Raw genomic sequence first — 17,904 nt, 5'->3', positions numbered from 1 at the left:
TTATTTTTGTTTCCACATAGAAAGGATTTCTAAACAACTGTACTAATTACAAAGCTCATAAGCTAAGGTAGTTGTATCTGTTAAAGTTCATACACATGCGTTTACACAACTATACATTTTAATTATTGCTAATGATGATTCTATTGAAAATACAGCTCTGTTTAGGTCTCTCTTCACTAAGAGATTTCTGGCATAGAATTTTTTGAGGGGTAGCCTTTAAGTTTCATCTTTGTTCATCCTAGAAATGATCCCTTTGTGAACTTCTGTGATGAATTTTAAGATTGCTGTTTGTTAAGCAGCGGTAATTTAAAAGCAAATGCCATATGTGATTGCCTTGCTTTGGCAAATTTTAATGTGAAGAATGAAGTAACAGATTTGGGAGATAGTTTGGGGGGTGTGTGTAGCCTCATTTTGGGGAGTAAAGAAATGGCATAGTGTGGAGAAAGATGTTGGAAGATTTTTTTTTAATATTAAAAACATTCTTAACAGTTTTACTGAAATTCTCATGAATCATTAAAATTTTAAGATTTACTGGGCTTTTTAGGGGTGGGAGAAGTAGATAAGTATTAGGTATCCTTTGCTTTCAGGAGAAGAATATAGCCTTTAATTTTCTTTTGTCATTTAATTATTTATAATTTATTAAAATTGGCTGTATAAAACAGCATACCTCTTAAACCTCACATTTCTGAAATGTTTATGCTTGGTGATCAATCTACTTGACATTTCAAACACATGATTTAATTATTGATAATGTGTTCTTAATTTTAGATGTTATGGGGGGGCAATTATTATCTATTCTTTGTACACAACTGATATATTCAGGATTGGTCTTTCAAACTAGAACTGTCTCTGCCTTCTGACCTGGTTATGTTTTACAACTTCACAGAAACAAATAATAGTATGTTTGGCCTATAAATGAAAGCAAAAACAAACAACCCTTTAAATGTGGGAATATTGTTGTATATAGTAATCATCATTTTTAAAACCTAAACCAAAAATTGGACTCGTGGATTTTCAAGGTAGAAGGAACCTTAAAAAAATAGTTTGTCCAATGACCTCATTTTATAAATTATGATAACTAATATTTTATTGGGAACCCACTATTAGGGCAATATTTGGCCTTTTTTATACTGCTTAATTTTTATAACACGTCTGTGAATGAGATGATATTTCTGTTATGTCTGTTTTACAGTTGATGAAACTGAGACATAGGGAGACTAAATATTTTCCCAAAGTAACGGTAACTTGGTCTCTCCAACACCGAAATCTTTGATCATCTCAGTTGGGCCACAACGTGGTCAAGGATGAGAAAACAGGCCAGAAAAATTCCTGTGATGAACTTTGCTGAACATCAAATGTCATGTTTAGATTCCACTTTTGTTTCTATTATTTATGAGGTTTTTTTGTTGTTGTTTGTTTTTTTAGTATAATGCTTCATCCCAGCAGCAAAGAGAAATAATTAAAAGTAGGAGCCTGGACAGGCGGCTCCAAGAACCAATTGTATTAACAAAGTGGAGACATAGCACCATTGTGTTGGACACCAATGACAAGGTAGAAACTTCTTGAGAAAATCTGTTGAGAATATTGAATGTTCTTTTTATTCTTTATTTTCCTTAGCTGCATCTCATACTTTGGTAACTATTGTTTTATTGTGTATAGCGTCAATTTGTCCTGGAATGGGTTTTGGTTTTGTAGTTTATCGATTTTTGCACAGTGGACTGACTCATCTGTGGCTTAATAATGTGTATATTTGAGCCTAGGAGGTGGTAGATATTTTTGATAACCCTGTTAGCAAAACCCAATCATATATCTGTTATTGTTCGTCTTCAGTCTCTGGGAGGTTTTACTAGTGAAGACATTTAATTAATTTCTTCATCCTGTGGGAGAATTGGAATCCCACTCTTCTGTTTCCCTAATTGTTCTCTGCACAAAGGACTTCTTTTATTAATCTGAGAAGTAATGTTCTCTGTTTCAAATAAGGGATAAATTTTGATGCAAACATCAGAATGGAAAACCCATAAAGTTTTTACCTTCCATGTGACTTTTTATGTTGTAGCTTCATTTTGGGGATGGAGTAGGAAATGCGTATGAATTTGTAGAACATTAGCCATACTAATGTAAAAATGTGAGGGTGGTGGTAACACTCTAAAAACATTATTATTATTTTTTTTTATATTATGTTAATCACCATACATTACATCATTAGCTTTCGATGTAGTGTTCCATGATTCATTGTTTGCATATAACACCCAGTGCTCCATGCAGAACGTGCCCTCTTTAATACCCATCACCAGGCTAACCCATCCTCCCACCCCCCTTCTAAAAACCTTATTTTAAAAAGATATTTGTCACTGGGGACTCTTTTTGTTTTACCATCAAACTTCTCTTTTGGCATAATTAACAGGTTTCTTACATTTTCAGGTGTGTTAGTGGAAACAGAATGAACTTTCTTAAGGCATATTTCTCTATGTTTGGGTACTTTCACTTGTAAATTCCTTTATAAATTATCTCAGTCAGTCCAAACAAGTTTGTTTTTTAGTGACTGTAATGTTGGTTTTCATGAAATTAAATGGAAGACTTTTTGTGCAGCTGTAGAAAAGGTCTATATACATTGTGTATAAGATAGACTAATAGAACAACGATGAAAATAGTAGACCAGTTTGTAATTTATATTTTGTAAGGATAATATGTGATTTGAATGTAGAGGGCATATCAAAGGAAATCTGGAATCTGCTACTTGAAAATATTTAGCATTGAGAATAACATGAGTAGCTAAGATTCCTAGAGATTTTAATGGAAAATTCATTTAACTCCAGGAACCAGATTACAATTGAGTGTACACAGAAGGCTTGTAAATGTTGTCATATATAATGCTCTAATGCAAAAGCCATTGTTGAACCAACTCCACTGCCTCTTCGTTTTAAAACAAAAGGGATGATTATTTTGCTGATGTAGACTTATAATTTCTTACTCTTTTAAAATCTTTTTGAAATTTATTTTCAGTCTGTTATTAGAATAACTTGCCTGAAGTTCTCATGACATTTCTTTTTATAATCTGAGTGTTTCAGAGTTGTGAGAGCATGATTTTCTTGAGACCAGAGATTGACTTTTTTTTTTTTTGAAGATTTTATTTATTTATTTGAGAGAGAGAATGAGAGAGAGCACATGAGAGGGGGGAGGGTCAGAGGGCGAAGCAGACTCCCTGCCGAGCAGGGAGCCCAATGCGGAACTCGATCCAGGGACTCCAGGATCATGACCTGAGCCAAAGGCAGTTGCTTAACCAACTGAGCCACCCAGGCGCCCTGACTTATTTTTGATGGAAATGTTTTGTTTTTTACCTGCACCTTAACCTTTATAAATGGAATCCTAGATAAAGTAAACTTTTCTGTTTATTATCACCACCTACTATATATGTTTTGATTTGAGGTTATGGGGCGCCTGGGTGGCTCAGTTGTTAAGCGTCTGCGTTTGACTCAGGTCATGATCCCAGGGCCCTGGGATCGAGCCCCGCATTGGGCTCCCTGCTCGGCAGGGAGCCTGCTTCTCCCTGCTTGTGTTCCCTCTCTCGCTGTGTCTCTCTCTGTCAAATAAATAAATAAAATCTTAAAAAAAAAAAAAAGATTTGAGGTTATGAAAGAGGGACTGTACCTGAAAAAACTAGCTGACCAATGTCTGATGAGGGCTAAAGGGTGTGTAACTTGAAATGTAATAAAGAAACCTAATACTATGTAGCAAATATTGTTCTGATGATGTAAGTCCTAATTCAGTTGTCAGACAACACTGGAGGAGGTAGATGTGTATGTCTGTGTGTGTGTATATGTGTGGGTGCATCTGTTTCTGCCTATGTATGGTTTTTACTAACATCTGCTAGTTGTAGGCATTTAAGATACATTTAGATATGCACATAAATTTATAAATATACATGAATATATGTGGGAAATCCTTGTTATAGGAATTATAATTGTTGTACTTACATTTTTCCTCCATTTGCTGTGGTTTTTATTTCTATAGGACTGATAATCCCATGAAAAATAAATTGTGATTACCATTCACTTATTTTCTACTTTGTGGGTCATCAGATCTTTCTTTCATCTTTTTTCCAAGCTTTTAGTATTAGACACTCCTAGAAGTCAAGAAATCGAAAAGTGAAACATCTGAAGTGGTCAGAAAAAAAATACTTAAATGAGGCTATACTGGATTCGGATATTATGTATAATTTTTTTTGTAAAGGTATAATTTGATATGATTTTAATGTTTCCTTCACTAGTAGTATAGGCCTTGGATGTTTGATTTGTAAGGTTGTCCCTTCAAGGATTTCCTTGCTTTCACTGCTATCTAGCTTTTGTGTTTACAAATTTTATATGGTATAAACCTGAAGACTTTTTTCCAAGTGAATGGATATGGTGTTAATGGTTTGTGTATTGTGATTTCATACGAATACCCAGATTTGTTAACAGTACCTCGTCCAGTTTCATAAGCATGGTAAAGTAGACTGATAGAGATGTGGAGATGAATTTGCAAAGACATTATTTGGTTTATAAGAGAATTAATAATCGGTGTTGGCATATGATTTTTCTGATTTTCTTTTCCTGAGATTATTCAAAACATTTAGGATAATGGAAAAGATTTAAATGGGGCTTGGCTGTTGGTACCAAAAATGTGTTTTTTCAGTCTTGTCCTCTATGAAGAGTCTTACAAACATCTGTGTTAGAAATCACATAGTGTGTTTTAATACTGACAAAGCAGAATTGCTTTTAAAATACACATTATTGATTTGCTCCTATTATATATTTTTGTAGGCTTAAACATTAAAACATTTTTTTTTCTGGTGAGTTATTAATCTTTAAAGTTTCTTCTTTGCATTTAAAAAAATCTCGCTTTTTTCCTAATAATTGGAAAGTTATCTGTAAGTTACTTTAAATATTAATGCAATTTAATTAAATGTCTTACATAGCCATTGATTTAAATGAAGTTCTCATTCTGGCAGTTGCCACATCATTCCTGTGACTATTGGTTTGCCTAGTCCTGGGTATTCATACCGACTGCAACAGGAGCCAGTTCGTATGGTGACTTATATTTTTATCCCTAAGTGTTTAGATTTTACCTATTTTAAATGTGGTCAGTTCAGGCTGATAAAACATCATGGTTTTAAGGCAACATGCATCATTTCTTTTTATTAATTCTGTATGCAGTATTTAAACTATAATCAGCATAAAATATGCCATATTTCATAAACTTCCAGACAACTATAGTTTGCAAATCAGTGTCATATTAGTTTCAGAGCTGAACGTAGAAAGGAAATAACTAGGAAAAGATTTTTTGAGCTTCCCTTATTAAGCTCTCCCACTGTGAATAAAGGGAGAAATGTAATGATATAAAATAGAGTAACATTTTTCATTACTTATTTCTTGTAGGAATCTCCAACTGCCTCAAAACCCTGCTTTCCTGAAAATGAATCTTCTCCCTCTTCACCAAAGCACCAAGATACAGTTAGTATGATAGCCTATAGTATAATATAGTCCAGTTATTTCAATCAGTTTCAATAAATTAATTTTCTCTAAATGTAATGTTTAAATATTTCCTGGCTTCTGTTAACTTTCATTGGTTTTTCAGATACTAATCACAATTAAAATAGGTTTAAATTAAGAATTTAATCAGTTTTAGAGACTTAAAAGCCCCTTTTAATGCAAAATAGGGTATCTTCATGATTAATTTATATACCATATTTGTAAGTGACAAATTCATACTTGGTTTTTAAAAAATAAAAATCCCCGGAAAATGCTATCAAATTATACTTTAATCTTTTTTCCTCAGGCCAGCAGTCCAAAGGTAAGCAGTTTCCCTTCTTAATGAGCACAGGTGTTCTATTCTTAAAATACAATGCCCAGTCTATGCCGGATGAATATTAGAGATCTGTATCTCAACTGTTAAGTTTGCTCTAAACTGAAAATCTCCAGTTGACTCTCTTCAGAGACCTGGTTTAACTTGGATGAAAGTTTACTTGATCTGTGTCTTTGTAGTCCCTCCTATCTTTCCCATAGTTGGCTGATTCTGCTATATAACCCCTCAGTGGCTTTCCTTTTCTTTCAGGATGAAGGCCAAAATTTTTAATGAGGACTATAAGACTGAGCATGCACTGGCTCTTGACTGCCTCTCCAGCCTCGCCTCAGACTTCTTTTGTCCTCTTCTTCCCTCCTTGCTTGTTTTCCTCCAGCCGCACTGTACATTTTTCCTCAAAAGAGCCTCCTTTTCAGCTCAAGGTCCTGGTACATGTCATTCCTCTACCCACTGAACCATTTCTCTCCCACATCTTTGCCTGTTAACGTCTGTTCATTCATTAGAGTTCAGTGCAGATTTTGCTTCCTCAGAGAATTTTATTCAAATCTTCTGGATTTGGTCAGGTTTCTCTGTAATACTCTTTGTAGCATATAATTTTATGTTACTTGATTATATTAAATAGAATAACACTTTTCATTTTTTATTTCTTGTAGAAACCTCAAACCCTCTCTTTGTGTCTGTCTTCCCTACTAGACAAAGAAAAGCTTCATTAGAGCAGGAACAGAGTAATCTCAGTAACTACTGTGTACCATATATTAGCTGTTCAGTAAATATTTATTGAATGAATAAATGAAACTTTTAAAGCTTTTTAAAAGACAAACTTTTATTGTTACTTCCTTATTTTATAAAACTGTAATAGACTTATTAATGGGATACTTCTGATTTTTTTAGAGGCAAAGGTTTCCACAGATGTCATTTTATTTTTCTAACTCTCTTTCCATTCCCTAACTGAATCAGATCTTTTATGGTTTATATCACATGTTTTATACATTTCTTTCTGACATTGCTCAGGTGGTTCCCTCTGCCTACAATGGTCCTTGGCTTTTGTACACTTAAAGTTAGAAAAAAAAAATTTTTAAGATTTTATTTATTTGACACAGAGAAGAGAGAGAGAGCACAAGCAGCAGGGAAGGGGCAGAAGGAGAGGGAGAAGCAGGCTCCCCACTGAGCAGAGAGCCTGATGGGGGGCTCGATCCCAGGACCCTGAGATGAGGACCTGAGCTGAAGGCAGACACTTAACTGACTGAGGCACCCAGGTGCCCCAAAGTTAGAAAAGTTTTTAAGACTGACTCTTTAAGAGGCCTTGCCAGACTAACCTTAGCATAATAATGATCTCTTCGTCTTTTCCTGGATTTCCAAGTCACTTATCAAATAGTGTAAATGTTACCTCATGGACCCCCCTCATCTCCCTACTAAGGTTTTAAACTCCTGCTAAAGGATAGAGTGACTACTTTCCTCTTTTTTGTCTTTTGCATTATTTAACACTGTCCTGGGTACATAAACATTAAAGATGAAAGTGACCATGATTTTAGTGGTGGTGTCAAGAATTATTGTATGAATCTCAGGTGTTGTTACTACAGTACTCTAACAATGCATCTAGAAAAAAACAGAAAACCCTTCCAACTTATTTTAAATATAGGTAATACGTAATTGCTAAGGAGACCTTTTATAAATTATATTTTGGTAAAAAGGAATCTTTAGGTTAGCCTAGAAACATGAATTTGCAAATGTTCCACATGGAGTTAAAAAGTCAGTTTGCAAATTATTTCCCAAACCATGTACCCCTTTTCTCAAATTTGACAGCAGCTAGACCATCCTGGATTCACGATACCCCCTGCTGGCCACCACAGGGAACTGCCTCACCAGTATTTTTCTTTCATTGTTTGGTCTTAGAGTGAAAGATGAAATAGCTTTTGTTCATTCTACCCGAGTCCATTCTTTTTTGCCCATAAACATACAACTCTGCATTCCCGCTCCAGAGGGCACCTCTTCCATGCTGTCTTGCCCCTCTTCATTGAGGCTTTTTCCCTCCTTGACTTTTCCCTCTCTCGACCCTTCGCTCCCTCCTCTCAGCTTGTGCTGTTTCCACTGAGTCTCACCTGTTTTTCTCACTCTTACCCAGTTAATACAAGGAGATATCTTTTCCCTCTTTGTGAGTTAAAATTCTAAGCCTTAGTAGTAAGAAAAAGGAAGCTACAAATTTAGGAATGAAAATCCTGTAATCAGTGTTAGCTATCTGATGTCATCTTAAAATCTCTGCAAATTGCCCATCTACCTCTTTAGTCTCTTCTGTTTTGTTTTTATAAAAAGCTTGATTGAAATGTAATTCATACACTGTGTGATTTGCCCACTTAAGTGTACAGTTAAGTGGTTGTTAGTATATTCAGATATGTGCAGCCGTCATCACAGTCAATTTTAGAATATTTTCATCGCCTCAGGAAGAAACCATGTTCTGTTTGTTATCACCTGTCTAACCTCCACATCTCACCAAGCCCTGAACAACCAGGAATCTACTTTCTGTCTCACTGGATTTGCCTATTCTGGACATTTCATAAGAATAGAATCCTATAGGGGCGCCTGGGTGGCTCAGATGGTTAAGCATCTGCCTTTGGCTCAGGTCATGATCCCAGGGTCCTGGGATCGAGTCCCACATCGGACTCCTGACTCAGCAGGGAGTCTGCTTCTTCCTCTCCATCTGCCTCTCCCACTGCTCATGCTCTCTCTCTCTCTCTCTCTATCTCTGTGTCTCAAATGAATAAATAAAATCTTTAAAAAAAAAAAAGGAATAGAATCCTATAATATGTGGTCTTTTTTGACAGACTTTGTTCATTTAGCATGATGTTTTCATGTAAGTTCTTCTAATTAAACCAGATTTAAAATTCCATCCCTTAATACAAATTTTAAACATGTTCATTTTTTTCTTGTTTCATGTCCAATTTTCAGATGCATTATTGTTATTTTTCATGGCCCCTTCAAATCCTTTTTTGAAATTCCCAGCATATACTTTTTAAAAAGATCAGTGTTCTATTTCTGTACAGTATGAGTACAGTGTGGGTTAAATAGGATTTTGTGGACTGATCTAAGAACCCTGTCTCTGTCCCAGTGTATCTACGACAGATGTGCATTTTATTTTTTAAAGTTTTTATTTAAATTCCAGTTAACATACAGTATTATATTAGTTTCAGGTGTACAATATAGTGATTCAACACTTCCATACAACACCTGGTGCTCATCACAACAAGTGCACCCCTTAATCCCCATCACCTATTGAATCCATCCACTCACCCACCTCCCCTCTGGTAACCCTCAGTTCGTTCTCTATAGTTAAGAGTCTGTTTCTTGGTTTGTCTTCTCTCTTTATTTTGTTAAATTCCACATATGAGTGAAATCATATGGTATTTGTCTTTCTCTGACTTAATTTGCTTAGTATAATACTCTCTAGCTCCATCCATGTCATTGCAAATGGCAAGATTTCATTCTTTTTTTATGGCTGAGTAGTACTCCACATAAATGTGCATTTTGAAGTTACCAGTCACTGAATACTGAGTAAAATTTAAGAATATATAATTTGGAAACTTGAGTTTTTGACCCTGTATTTCCAATTATGGTATTAAAATGCATTGGAGAGAAAAAAATGCATTGGAGAAAAGAATGTTTTAACACTTCCTTTAGCAAAAGTATTATGGACATATTAATTTTTTTCATTGAATAGAACTGTTCTAAAGCCTTTTTAAAAAACATGATTTAAACATCTGATTTTTTAAAACACTAGTTCTTTAAAATATATATATATTTTTAAAGATTTTATTTATTTATTTGACAGAGACACAGCGAGAGAGGGAACACAAGCAGGGGCAGAGGGAGAGGGAGAAGCAGGCTTCCCGCCGAGCAGGGAGCCCGATGCGGGGCTCGATCCCAGGACCCCGGGATCATGACCTGAGCTGAAGGCAGACACTTAATGACTGAGCCACCCAGGTGCCCCTAAAATATATTTAAAAAAATTTTTTTTTAGAGAGGAGAGAGAGAGAAGGGGGGAGGGGCAGAGGGAGAGGGGGAGAGAGAATCTTAAGCAGGCTCCATGCTCAGCACAGGGCCCAACACGGGGCTTAATCTCAGGACCCTGAAATCATGGCCTGAACCTAAATCAAGAGTCAGATGCTTAACCAACTGAGCCACCTACGTTCACCTAAAATATTTTTTTTTTATTGAGGTGAAATTTCAACAGAAAACTAGCTATTAACCATTTTAAAGTATACATTTAAATGTCATATAGTATATTTACAGAGTGTGCAGTGATCACTTCTACCTGGCTTCAGGACATTTTCATTACCTGAAAGGGCAACCCATTCCCATTAAGCATTCACCCCACATTTCCCCATCACCTTTCCTCTCCCCTGGCAACCACTAGTTTGTCTTCTCTCCTTGTCAACTTACCTGTTCTGGAAGTTGCATCACCTGGTTCTTCTTCAACCACTGTATCACTGTGCAAAGTTACTCTGTATTAAAAAAAATACTTCATGATTAACTGAAGATAAGGATTTTGATGGGTTGTATTGATTTGGGTATATAATAATTGTTAGTCAAATTGGGAAATTCCTGTTTCACTAAATGAATGCAATATTGATTAGAAATTCTAGACCCTGCAGGGGCACCTGGGTGGCTCTGTTGGTTAAGCGGCCGACTCTTGATCTCAGTTCAGGTCTTGATCTCTCAGGGTTAGGAGTTCAAGCCTCACATTGGGCTCCATGCTGGGCATGGAGCCTACTTAAAAAAAAAAAAAAAATTCTGGAGCCTGCAAAGTGATTATGAGCTTGTGGAAATTTTCCCAGATTACTTAATAGAACTAACATTTTATTGTTTTCTTACCCTATTAGGATAGGGTAATCTAAAGTACAGTCACTTTGATTAAATTGTAACCATATTTTGCTAGTCCTTATTAAAACATTTCTGCTTATTTTCAGTATGAAGTTTCCTTTGGAGTATCAAATATATTTAGACTAAGAAATATTCGTGTGTAAATATGGGCATTTTTTGCAAGATTTAACAAGATATTTTTATGGAGTTTTTTTAATAAGCAACACAAAAACATTGGTTCATTTTGAATCATATTAAGTAGCGAAAGCACACCAAAAAGTACGTTCATCAAAAACTAATGATGTATTATATGGTGACTAACATAACAAAATGAAATTTAAAAAAAAAAGTATGTTCAAAATCTGTCTAAATTTTTTTCCCGAACCTCTCACCTGTATAGCCAAACCTCTATTATTCATCTGCCTCTTTAGCACTTTTATATCAAATTCAGAAACTTCAGTGTTTAAAAGTTAAAGCTTTATTTTCTCCATCACCGGCATTCTTTTATATCCCTTTCTTGGAATAGCACTGCTAATATGTTGGTTAATTACTTCAACAGATATGTATTGTATCAAACATCAACTACATGCTATAGACACTGGTCATACATTGATGAACACAGCAGATATGGTCCCAGTGTACAACCCATTAAAATAGACCGTAAATAAAAGATGTGATTGTACTTTGCATTAAGTGCAATGAAGGGACCAAACTTGGGGGGGCAGTGGTAAATAATGGGAGGTGTAGAGGAGCTCCTACTTAAGAGTGGTCTGGGAAAGCTTCTCTAAAAAAGTGTCATTAAAACTGAGATACCACCATCTACCCAGTTGTTCAAGGTTGGGAGTTTTCCTCAGATCTGCCCTCTTACCCTCCTATCCAGTCCCTGTCAATTCTGTCTTCTGAATCTCTCAAATTTGGCTCCTCATCACTTGCTCACAGGCACTGCCCTAGCTCAGGCCTTCACCGTCTCCTGTGGTAATTACTAGAATGTATTCTGGTTGGTTCCCTGTCTTGCCATCCTTTCTTAGTTCATACTTTGCTGCATTTCTTTGCTACTTCACCTCACCCATTACTTTGAGGGAACTTAAAGGCCCTCAGATATGATATGCTCTCTTTCACTTCTGTACCTTTATACTTTGTTGTTTTCTTCTCCTACTGTCACCATCTAGCTAACCCCAATTCCTTAGCTCAAGAGTCTCCAGGAAGCCGTCTCTTCGCTCCCTCTGTCTCTCAGGTTAAGTTAGATACACTTTTCTCATAACACTTACCATGTTGTATGCTAAGTATTTTTGTATTTGTACATTTTGGATGTGGCAAATTTTGTTCTTATTTTATGTTCAAATTAGAGTGTTTAATACTTAGAGCATTAGTACTGGGGGGGTCTTGATCCCTGTGAGAATTTCATGAGCTTTCTGGACCCTTGAACAATGTATATACTATCCACGCACAATTTTGTACCAGTTTCAGTCCATCCATTGCCTCAGGTAAGAATCCCTGATTTAGAATGTCTCTCTCATCCTTAAGCTTATTTGGTCTGTCACTACTCCTATCCCTTCCATTTTTCTTCAGTGTTCCCCTCATGCCTCAGCTCTTTTGTCCTGTTCAATTCCAGCTTTGGCATTTTTTTATAGGCTTGGTTCCCACTCCTGCTCTTCTAATTCCTGTGCTCCCTAGCTCACATAAGCAGTGCCATCCTCTCAGACTAATGTTGTACTTAGTTCCTATATCTTTGAAAGGTTTTTTTCCTTCCTGCTTCTGATAGTAAATTGGGAATGTTTTTACTTAATATCTTGTGCATACTTGTAACTGTGTGATTGATGTTTTGTTAAGAGGCAACAGCTCTTAGAAGTATCAGACTTGCATATCTAAGGAGATCTATGCTTTATGAAAAAATTACAATAAAACTTCCTGTGACTATTTCCCAAGTTCCCAGTATACCACAAATGAATTAACATTAATACTTTATCAGCTTCGTTTATAGGTGAGAGTTCTCATCAGGCTAGGCAAAAACTTTCAAACATTATTTTTTAAACATTATGCCCTATACAAGAAAGATTTATCTTTTTCTAAAGGAAGTACATTGAGAAAATAGCCAACGTATGGATTAAATAGAAATAAATTTTGAATTGGGAATATTTTTTCTATGTGCTGTGTGTATGTTTCAGTTGAAGTACATTTGCTCTGTCATGTATATACAGTGCTTACTAATATTGATGATATTGCTGTAGACACCAACTCATTTTGATTAAATTCAGTTGAATATTGGAAGCTAAAGCAATGGGAAAGTGTTTCTTTTCTTCTCCCTGGAGGAATTTTAAGATGACTGTTAACCTCAGCAAAGTGGCTCTTGCTTTCCTGGGGTTTGATGATAAAGCTGGGTCACTAATATGACATCAGCCAACTAGTGTATCTGGTTTGTCCAGAGCCCCAGTTTACCATCTGACAATATATGTAATGAAGCTCATACTGAATTTTTTAATGCCACCTTAAGGCCAGTTCTATGCATAATAACATTTACTTTTGAGTAATTTATTAATGCAGTTACTGCATTTGTTCTATCTAGTTATTTTTACATTTGACAAAGCAGGTTAGTATCTTAAATGATTTCCAGATTGTATTGCTGTAAAATAACAGCAAAGTAAATAATTGCTTTTTGTGGTATTTATCATTATAGCATTATATTACTTTCTTTGAACAGGAAGTTATAAATCATTTTTCCAGGGCTGACTAGTGGTATTCATGTGGAAATCTGATTTGATAGCAAAGTACCTTATGGTTGCCAGGACTTGAGAAGAGGAAAAGTTTAATTGTAAAATTACTGAAAATAACTATACAGAAGTGTTAGGAAATTGTATTCCTAATATACTTTAGAACTAAGCATATTACATACTGACTAATCTTTTTTTTAAGCTAATTTTTAGAGTACCAGATCATTTTGATTCGATCATATGTAAGAATTTGGACCTCATTGTCTATATGAATGATGTATAAACAGTATTACTGTGTTCCATAGGGTCAAGAAAAATATGGATTACTAAATGTAACAAAAATTACTGAAAATGGGAAAAAGGTTCGGTAAGTACAAAAACCATTAATGTTCTGACATGTTTTATTTGAAATAAATAAAAGCTATGAGTACAGTTACATTCTAGTAGAAATGGGTGGCTCAGTCGTTAAGCGTCTGCCTTCGGCTCAGGTCATGATCCCAGGGTCCTGGGATCGAGCCCCACATCGGGCTCCCTGCTCGGCGGTGAGCCTGCTTCTCCCTCTCCCACTCCCCCTGCTTGTGTTCCCTCTTTCGCTGTGTCTCTCTCTGTCAAATAAATAAATGAAATCTTAAAAAAAAAAAAAAATCAAATAATGTATTTTCTAATATGTATGTAGGATTGTCATGAAATGTATGAAAATCTTCCTTTGTCTTGACATATTTTTTAAGATTATATTAAATTCAGGGGTGATAAAGCATAGGATTCTGAGCAAGCATTAGCTTTATTTGAAAAAAATTTTTTAGGGGCGCCTGTGTGGCTCAGTCGGTTGGGCGTCTACCTTTGGCTCAGGTCATGATCCCAGCATCCTGGGGTTGAGTCCCACATCGGTCTCCCTGCTCAGCCTGCATTTCCCTCTGCCCCTCCCCCTGCTTGTGCTCTCTCTCTCTCTGTCTCTCTCTGTCAAATAAATAAAATCTTTAAAATAAATAAGTAAATAATTTTTTTTCAGTAAGCAGTAAGTGCACACGGTAAAACAACAAAATACAGAGTATTTAGCCAAAAGTCAGTTACCCAGCCATGATTTCCATTCCCCAGAGGCAACTAGTTAAGTGAATGAGATGTAGTGTTTTCCTTTGGAGATAAAGGATATATTTATTTCTATATGCATAGATTAATTTTTTTAATATATATTTTAAAGATTTTATTTATTTGAGAGAGAATGAGTGCGAGTGCGCACATTGGAAGGAAACGCAGACGGGGAGGGAGAGAGAATCTTGAGCCGGTTCTGAGCTGAGTGCCAATCCCAACGCAGGGCTGGCTCTCACAATCCTGAGACCATGACCTGAGCCAAAACCAAGAGTCCGATGCTCAAATGACTGAGCCACCGGCTGCCCCTGCATAGATTAATTTTTTAAACACAGTCTTTGAACAGTTTATTTTGTAGACGGTTCTCTTTTGTTGCATGTGGAGCCACCACATTGTTTTTAACTGTTCTGTGGTTATATATTATGTGGCTGTATCCTAGTTTATTTAGCCATATGGTAGGTAAATATGCCTATCTACTGCTAGACATTGAGAATGTTTACATTGTTTTGCTGTTGCAAACAGTATTACACTTACATCTTACATAGTTCATTTTGCAAATATGTAAATCCCTGTGGAATAGATTTTACAAAAGTGGAATTGCTAAGCTATGTGCAGTAGTCATTTTGATAGTGTTCCATATTACGCTCTAAGGCACTGAAGCAGTTCATACTTCCAAAAGCAGTGGATTTCTCCAGTCTTTGCCAATTCAATATGTTGTCCACTTTTTTGATCTTTGCTAATAGAGATTAGAGAGAGAATATTTTTAATTTGTATTATTTTTTAGTGTGGTAGGGTATCCTAAGCCATTTGTATGTCTTTTTTGTTGTTGTTGTTAATTTGTCAGTTCATCTCCTTTATCTGTTTGTCTGTTGGGTTGTTGGCTTTTCTGGTTGTATGGTATCTCCTAATGAATTAAGGCAATTAACTCTTTGTAATAAGCAAGTTGCATTTTCCCCAGTTTTTAAGAACTGCTAAAATGCTATGAGTTTATAATCAGCCTGTTGTGTAAAGAAGAGTTTAAAATTTACATGTAGTTAGGATCTTAAGATTTGCTCTGAATGAACTGTTTTTGTCACATTTTAGTACTTGGAAATTTTTCTTTTAAGTGCTCTGAAACAACTTTACAAATACTGCAATTATTTGTTCCTTAAATTGTTCCTTGGGCGAAGTCACTTGTGAATGGGGTCTTTATTTTTTCTCCCTTTTGGGCATATGTAGTGCACATAGTTCTTTGGCCACTTTCTTTTTTTTCATTGTTGTCGTTTTTCCTGTGGTAATTAGTCTTTTAGATTTTCTGCTTATTTTGGAAAACTTTCAGTGATTTATGTTTTCCAAAGAATATCATCCATTTCATCTTTAAATTTATTTATGTAGAGTTGAGCAAACTAGTTTTTTAATTTCCTGTATATTAGTGGTTCTCCAACATTTTGATCTGAGGACCCCTTTAAACTCTTAAAAATTATTGATTACTGCAAAGAACTTTTGTGTGTATAGTTTATAGCTGTAGATTTGAGAAATTAAAACTGAGACATTTTAAGTTTTTTAATTCTTAAAACTAATAACCCATTATATGTTAACGTGAGTAACATTTTTATAAAGAAAAACCCCTGTATTTCCAATACAAAAATTTTCCTTGAGAAGTGTGGCATTGTTTCACATTTTTGCAAGTCTTTAGTATTTGGCTTAATGGAAAACAGCTGGATCCTCATCTTTGCTGGCAGGCAGTCTGTTGTGACACATTATTTTGGCTGAAGTATATGAAGATAATCCTTTTCTAGGTTCTATGGTGTAATGGTTAGCACTCTGGACTCTGAAGATAATCCTTTTCTTATATAAAGTTGGAAAAGGGAGGAGTGTTTTAATATTCTTCTTAGATAATTGCATGTATTCTTCTGCTACACCAAAACTCCACAAGTTAAGACTGTAAAAAACTGTTAATGAACTTTTCATACTTAGTTACATCAAAATCCATTGGTCTGGGGGAGCCCGGGTGGCCCAGTCGGTTAAGCATCTGCCTTCCGCTCCTAGAGTCCCAGGAGCAAGCCCCTAATTGAGCCCCGAATCAGGCTCCCTGCTCATCGGGGAGTCTGCTTCTCCCTTTGCCCCTCACCCTGTTCTCCTGCTCTCTCTCTCTCAAATAAATAAATAAACTCTTAAAAAAGCATTGGTCTGTGTTGATTTTGAAGGAATCTTTACCTGTACGTAATTTTGTAGCATCTTGCAGATCATGTGGAAAATACTGGTTCACTAAGTTTGCTGATTTTTCAAATGTTGACATATTTTATAATATCAAAGAATCACAAATCAGTAACATCAGAAAAGTCATTAGATATTGGAAAATTGTCAACCTCACAGTGGCAGATATGCCAGGTTTTCCAAAATTCTATTTTCCCTTTGAAAGCTTCAATTTTTTGTCAACAAATACTATCATTTAAATGACAGACTCACTTCATTTATTTTTGAGATAATGTCTACCTGCCAGATACTCAAGTCTAAATAATTGTAGTGTGACCGTCAGTCATTTTAATTTTTTTTCCAGGAAAAAAATGTGACTAATTCTGCTTGCAACTCAGGTACGCAAGTGCTTCAGTCTTTGAGGCAGCTGTTGTTAATTCAGTATTCAAATATCCAATATTTGGGGTGCCTGGATGGCTCAGGTCATGATCCCAGGGTCCTGGGATCAAGCCCCACATCGGGCTCCCTGCTCAGTGGGAAGCCTGCTTCTCCCTTTCCCACTCACCCTGCTTGTGTTCCCTCTCTCACTGTGTCTCTCTCTGTCAAATAATAAATAAAATCTTTTTAAAAAAATCCAATATTCTTAGATATATTTACTAGTTCTATGGTTTTTCTGATTTTGAAAATTAAATTCAAAAAGTTTATTTAAAGTGGAAATATACTGATTTTAGCATTTTTCAGAGGAGGGAGTTAGATGCTCTCTATAGAAATAGAAGATTGAGTATAAAATAAACTTACAAATAAAAATAAATCCCTTCAAAATATCTTGAGATCCAATAAAACAATAAAATGAAGATGTAACAAAATGGTAACACAAGGGCCAAACAGATACCAATATCAATAAATGTAAATGGACTGTACTCCCCTGTTGAAAGAAAAAGATGTTCAGATTGAAGCACAAAACAAAACCCACCTAAATATTATATATAAAGAAAATATCATAAAAATGATTCAGAAAAGTTAAAAAACAGGCATGTCAAAACCATTGATAAATCTACAATAAAGATCTAATCATTAAGAATAGCCATTCACCAAATAAGTAGCATCAACAGCCATAAGCAAAAACAACAGGAAATAAAAGGAAAAATAGAAACTCAATAGTAGTAAACTTTATTTCACTTTTAATCCATGAAGTTCAAGTATACATAGAAATTAACAAAGTAGGTCTAATTGATAGTTATTA

At 35.4% G+C, this 17,904-nt stretch overlaps 1 protein-coding gene across 6 annotated transcripts in view; it reads left to right on the top strand.

Moving 5' to 3' along the window:
* The window catches only part of ARHGAP12 (Rho GTPase activating protein 12), a 117,911-nt gene that overhangs the window by 77,289 nt on the left and 22,718 nt on the right, over window positions 1-17,904 (top strand). For 5 of the 6 annotated variants that reach the window (XM_081820827.1, XM_031029005.2, XM_031029004.2 and 2 more), the window contains 3 exons: window positions 1,426-1,551; window positions 5,415-5,489; window positions 13,706-13,767. In XM_081820827.1, the coding sequence (XP_081676953.1) occupies window positions 1,426-1,551; window positions 5,415-5,489; window positions 13,706-13,767 (263 nt within the window). The remainder of the gene's footprint in view (window positions 1-1,425; window positions 1,552-5,414; window positions 5,490-13,705; window positions 13,768-17,904) is intronic. The other variant, XM_031029003.2, reaches the window with a different exon arrangement.

Source organism: Leptonychotes weddellii, chromosome 5 (assembly GCF_054177405.1).
Source record: "Leptonychotes weddellii isolate Sample4059 chromosome 5, ASM5417740v2, whole genome shotgun sequence".
NCBI lineage: Eukaryota > Metazoa > Chordata > Mammalia > Carnivora > Phocidae > Leptonychotes > Leptonychotes weddellii.
The sequence above is the reverse complement of the archived record's forward strand: the minus strand, read 5'-3'. Positions and strand labels throughout refer to the sequence as shown.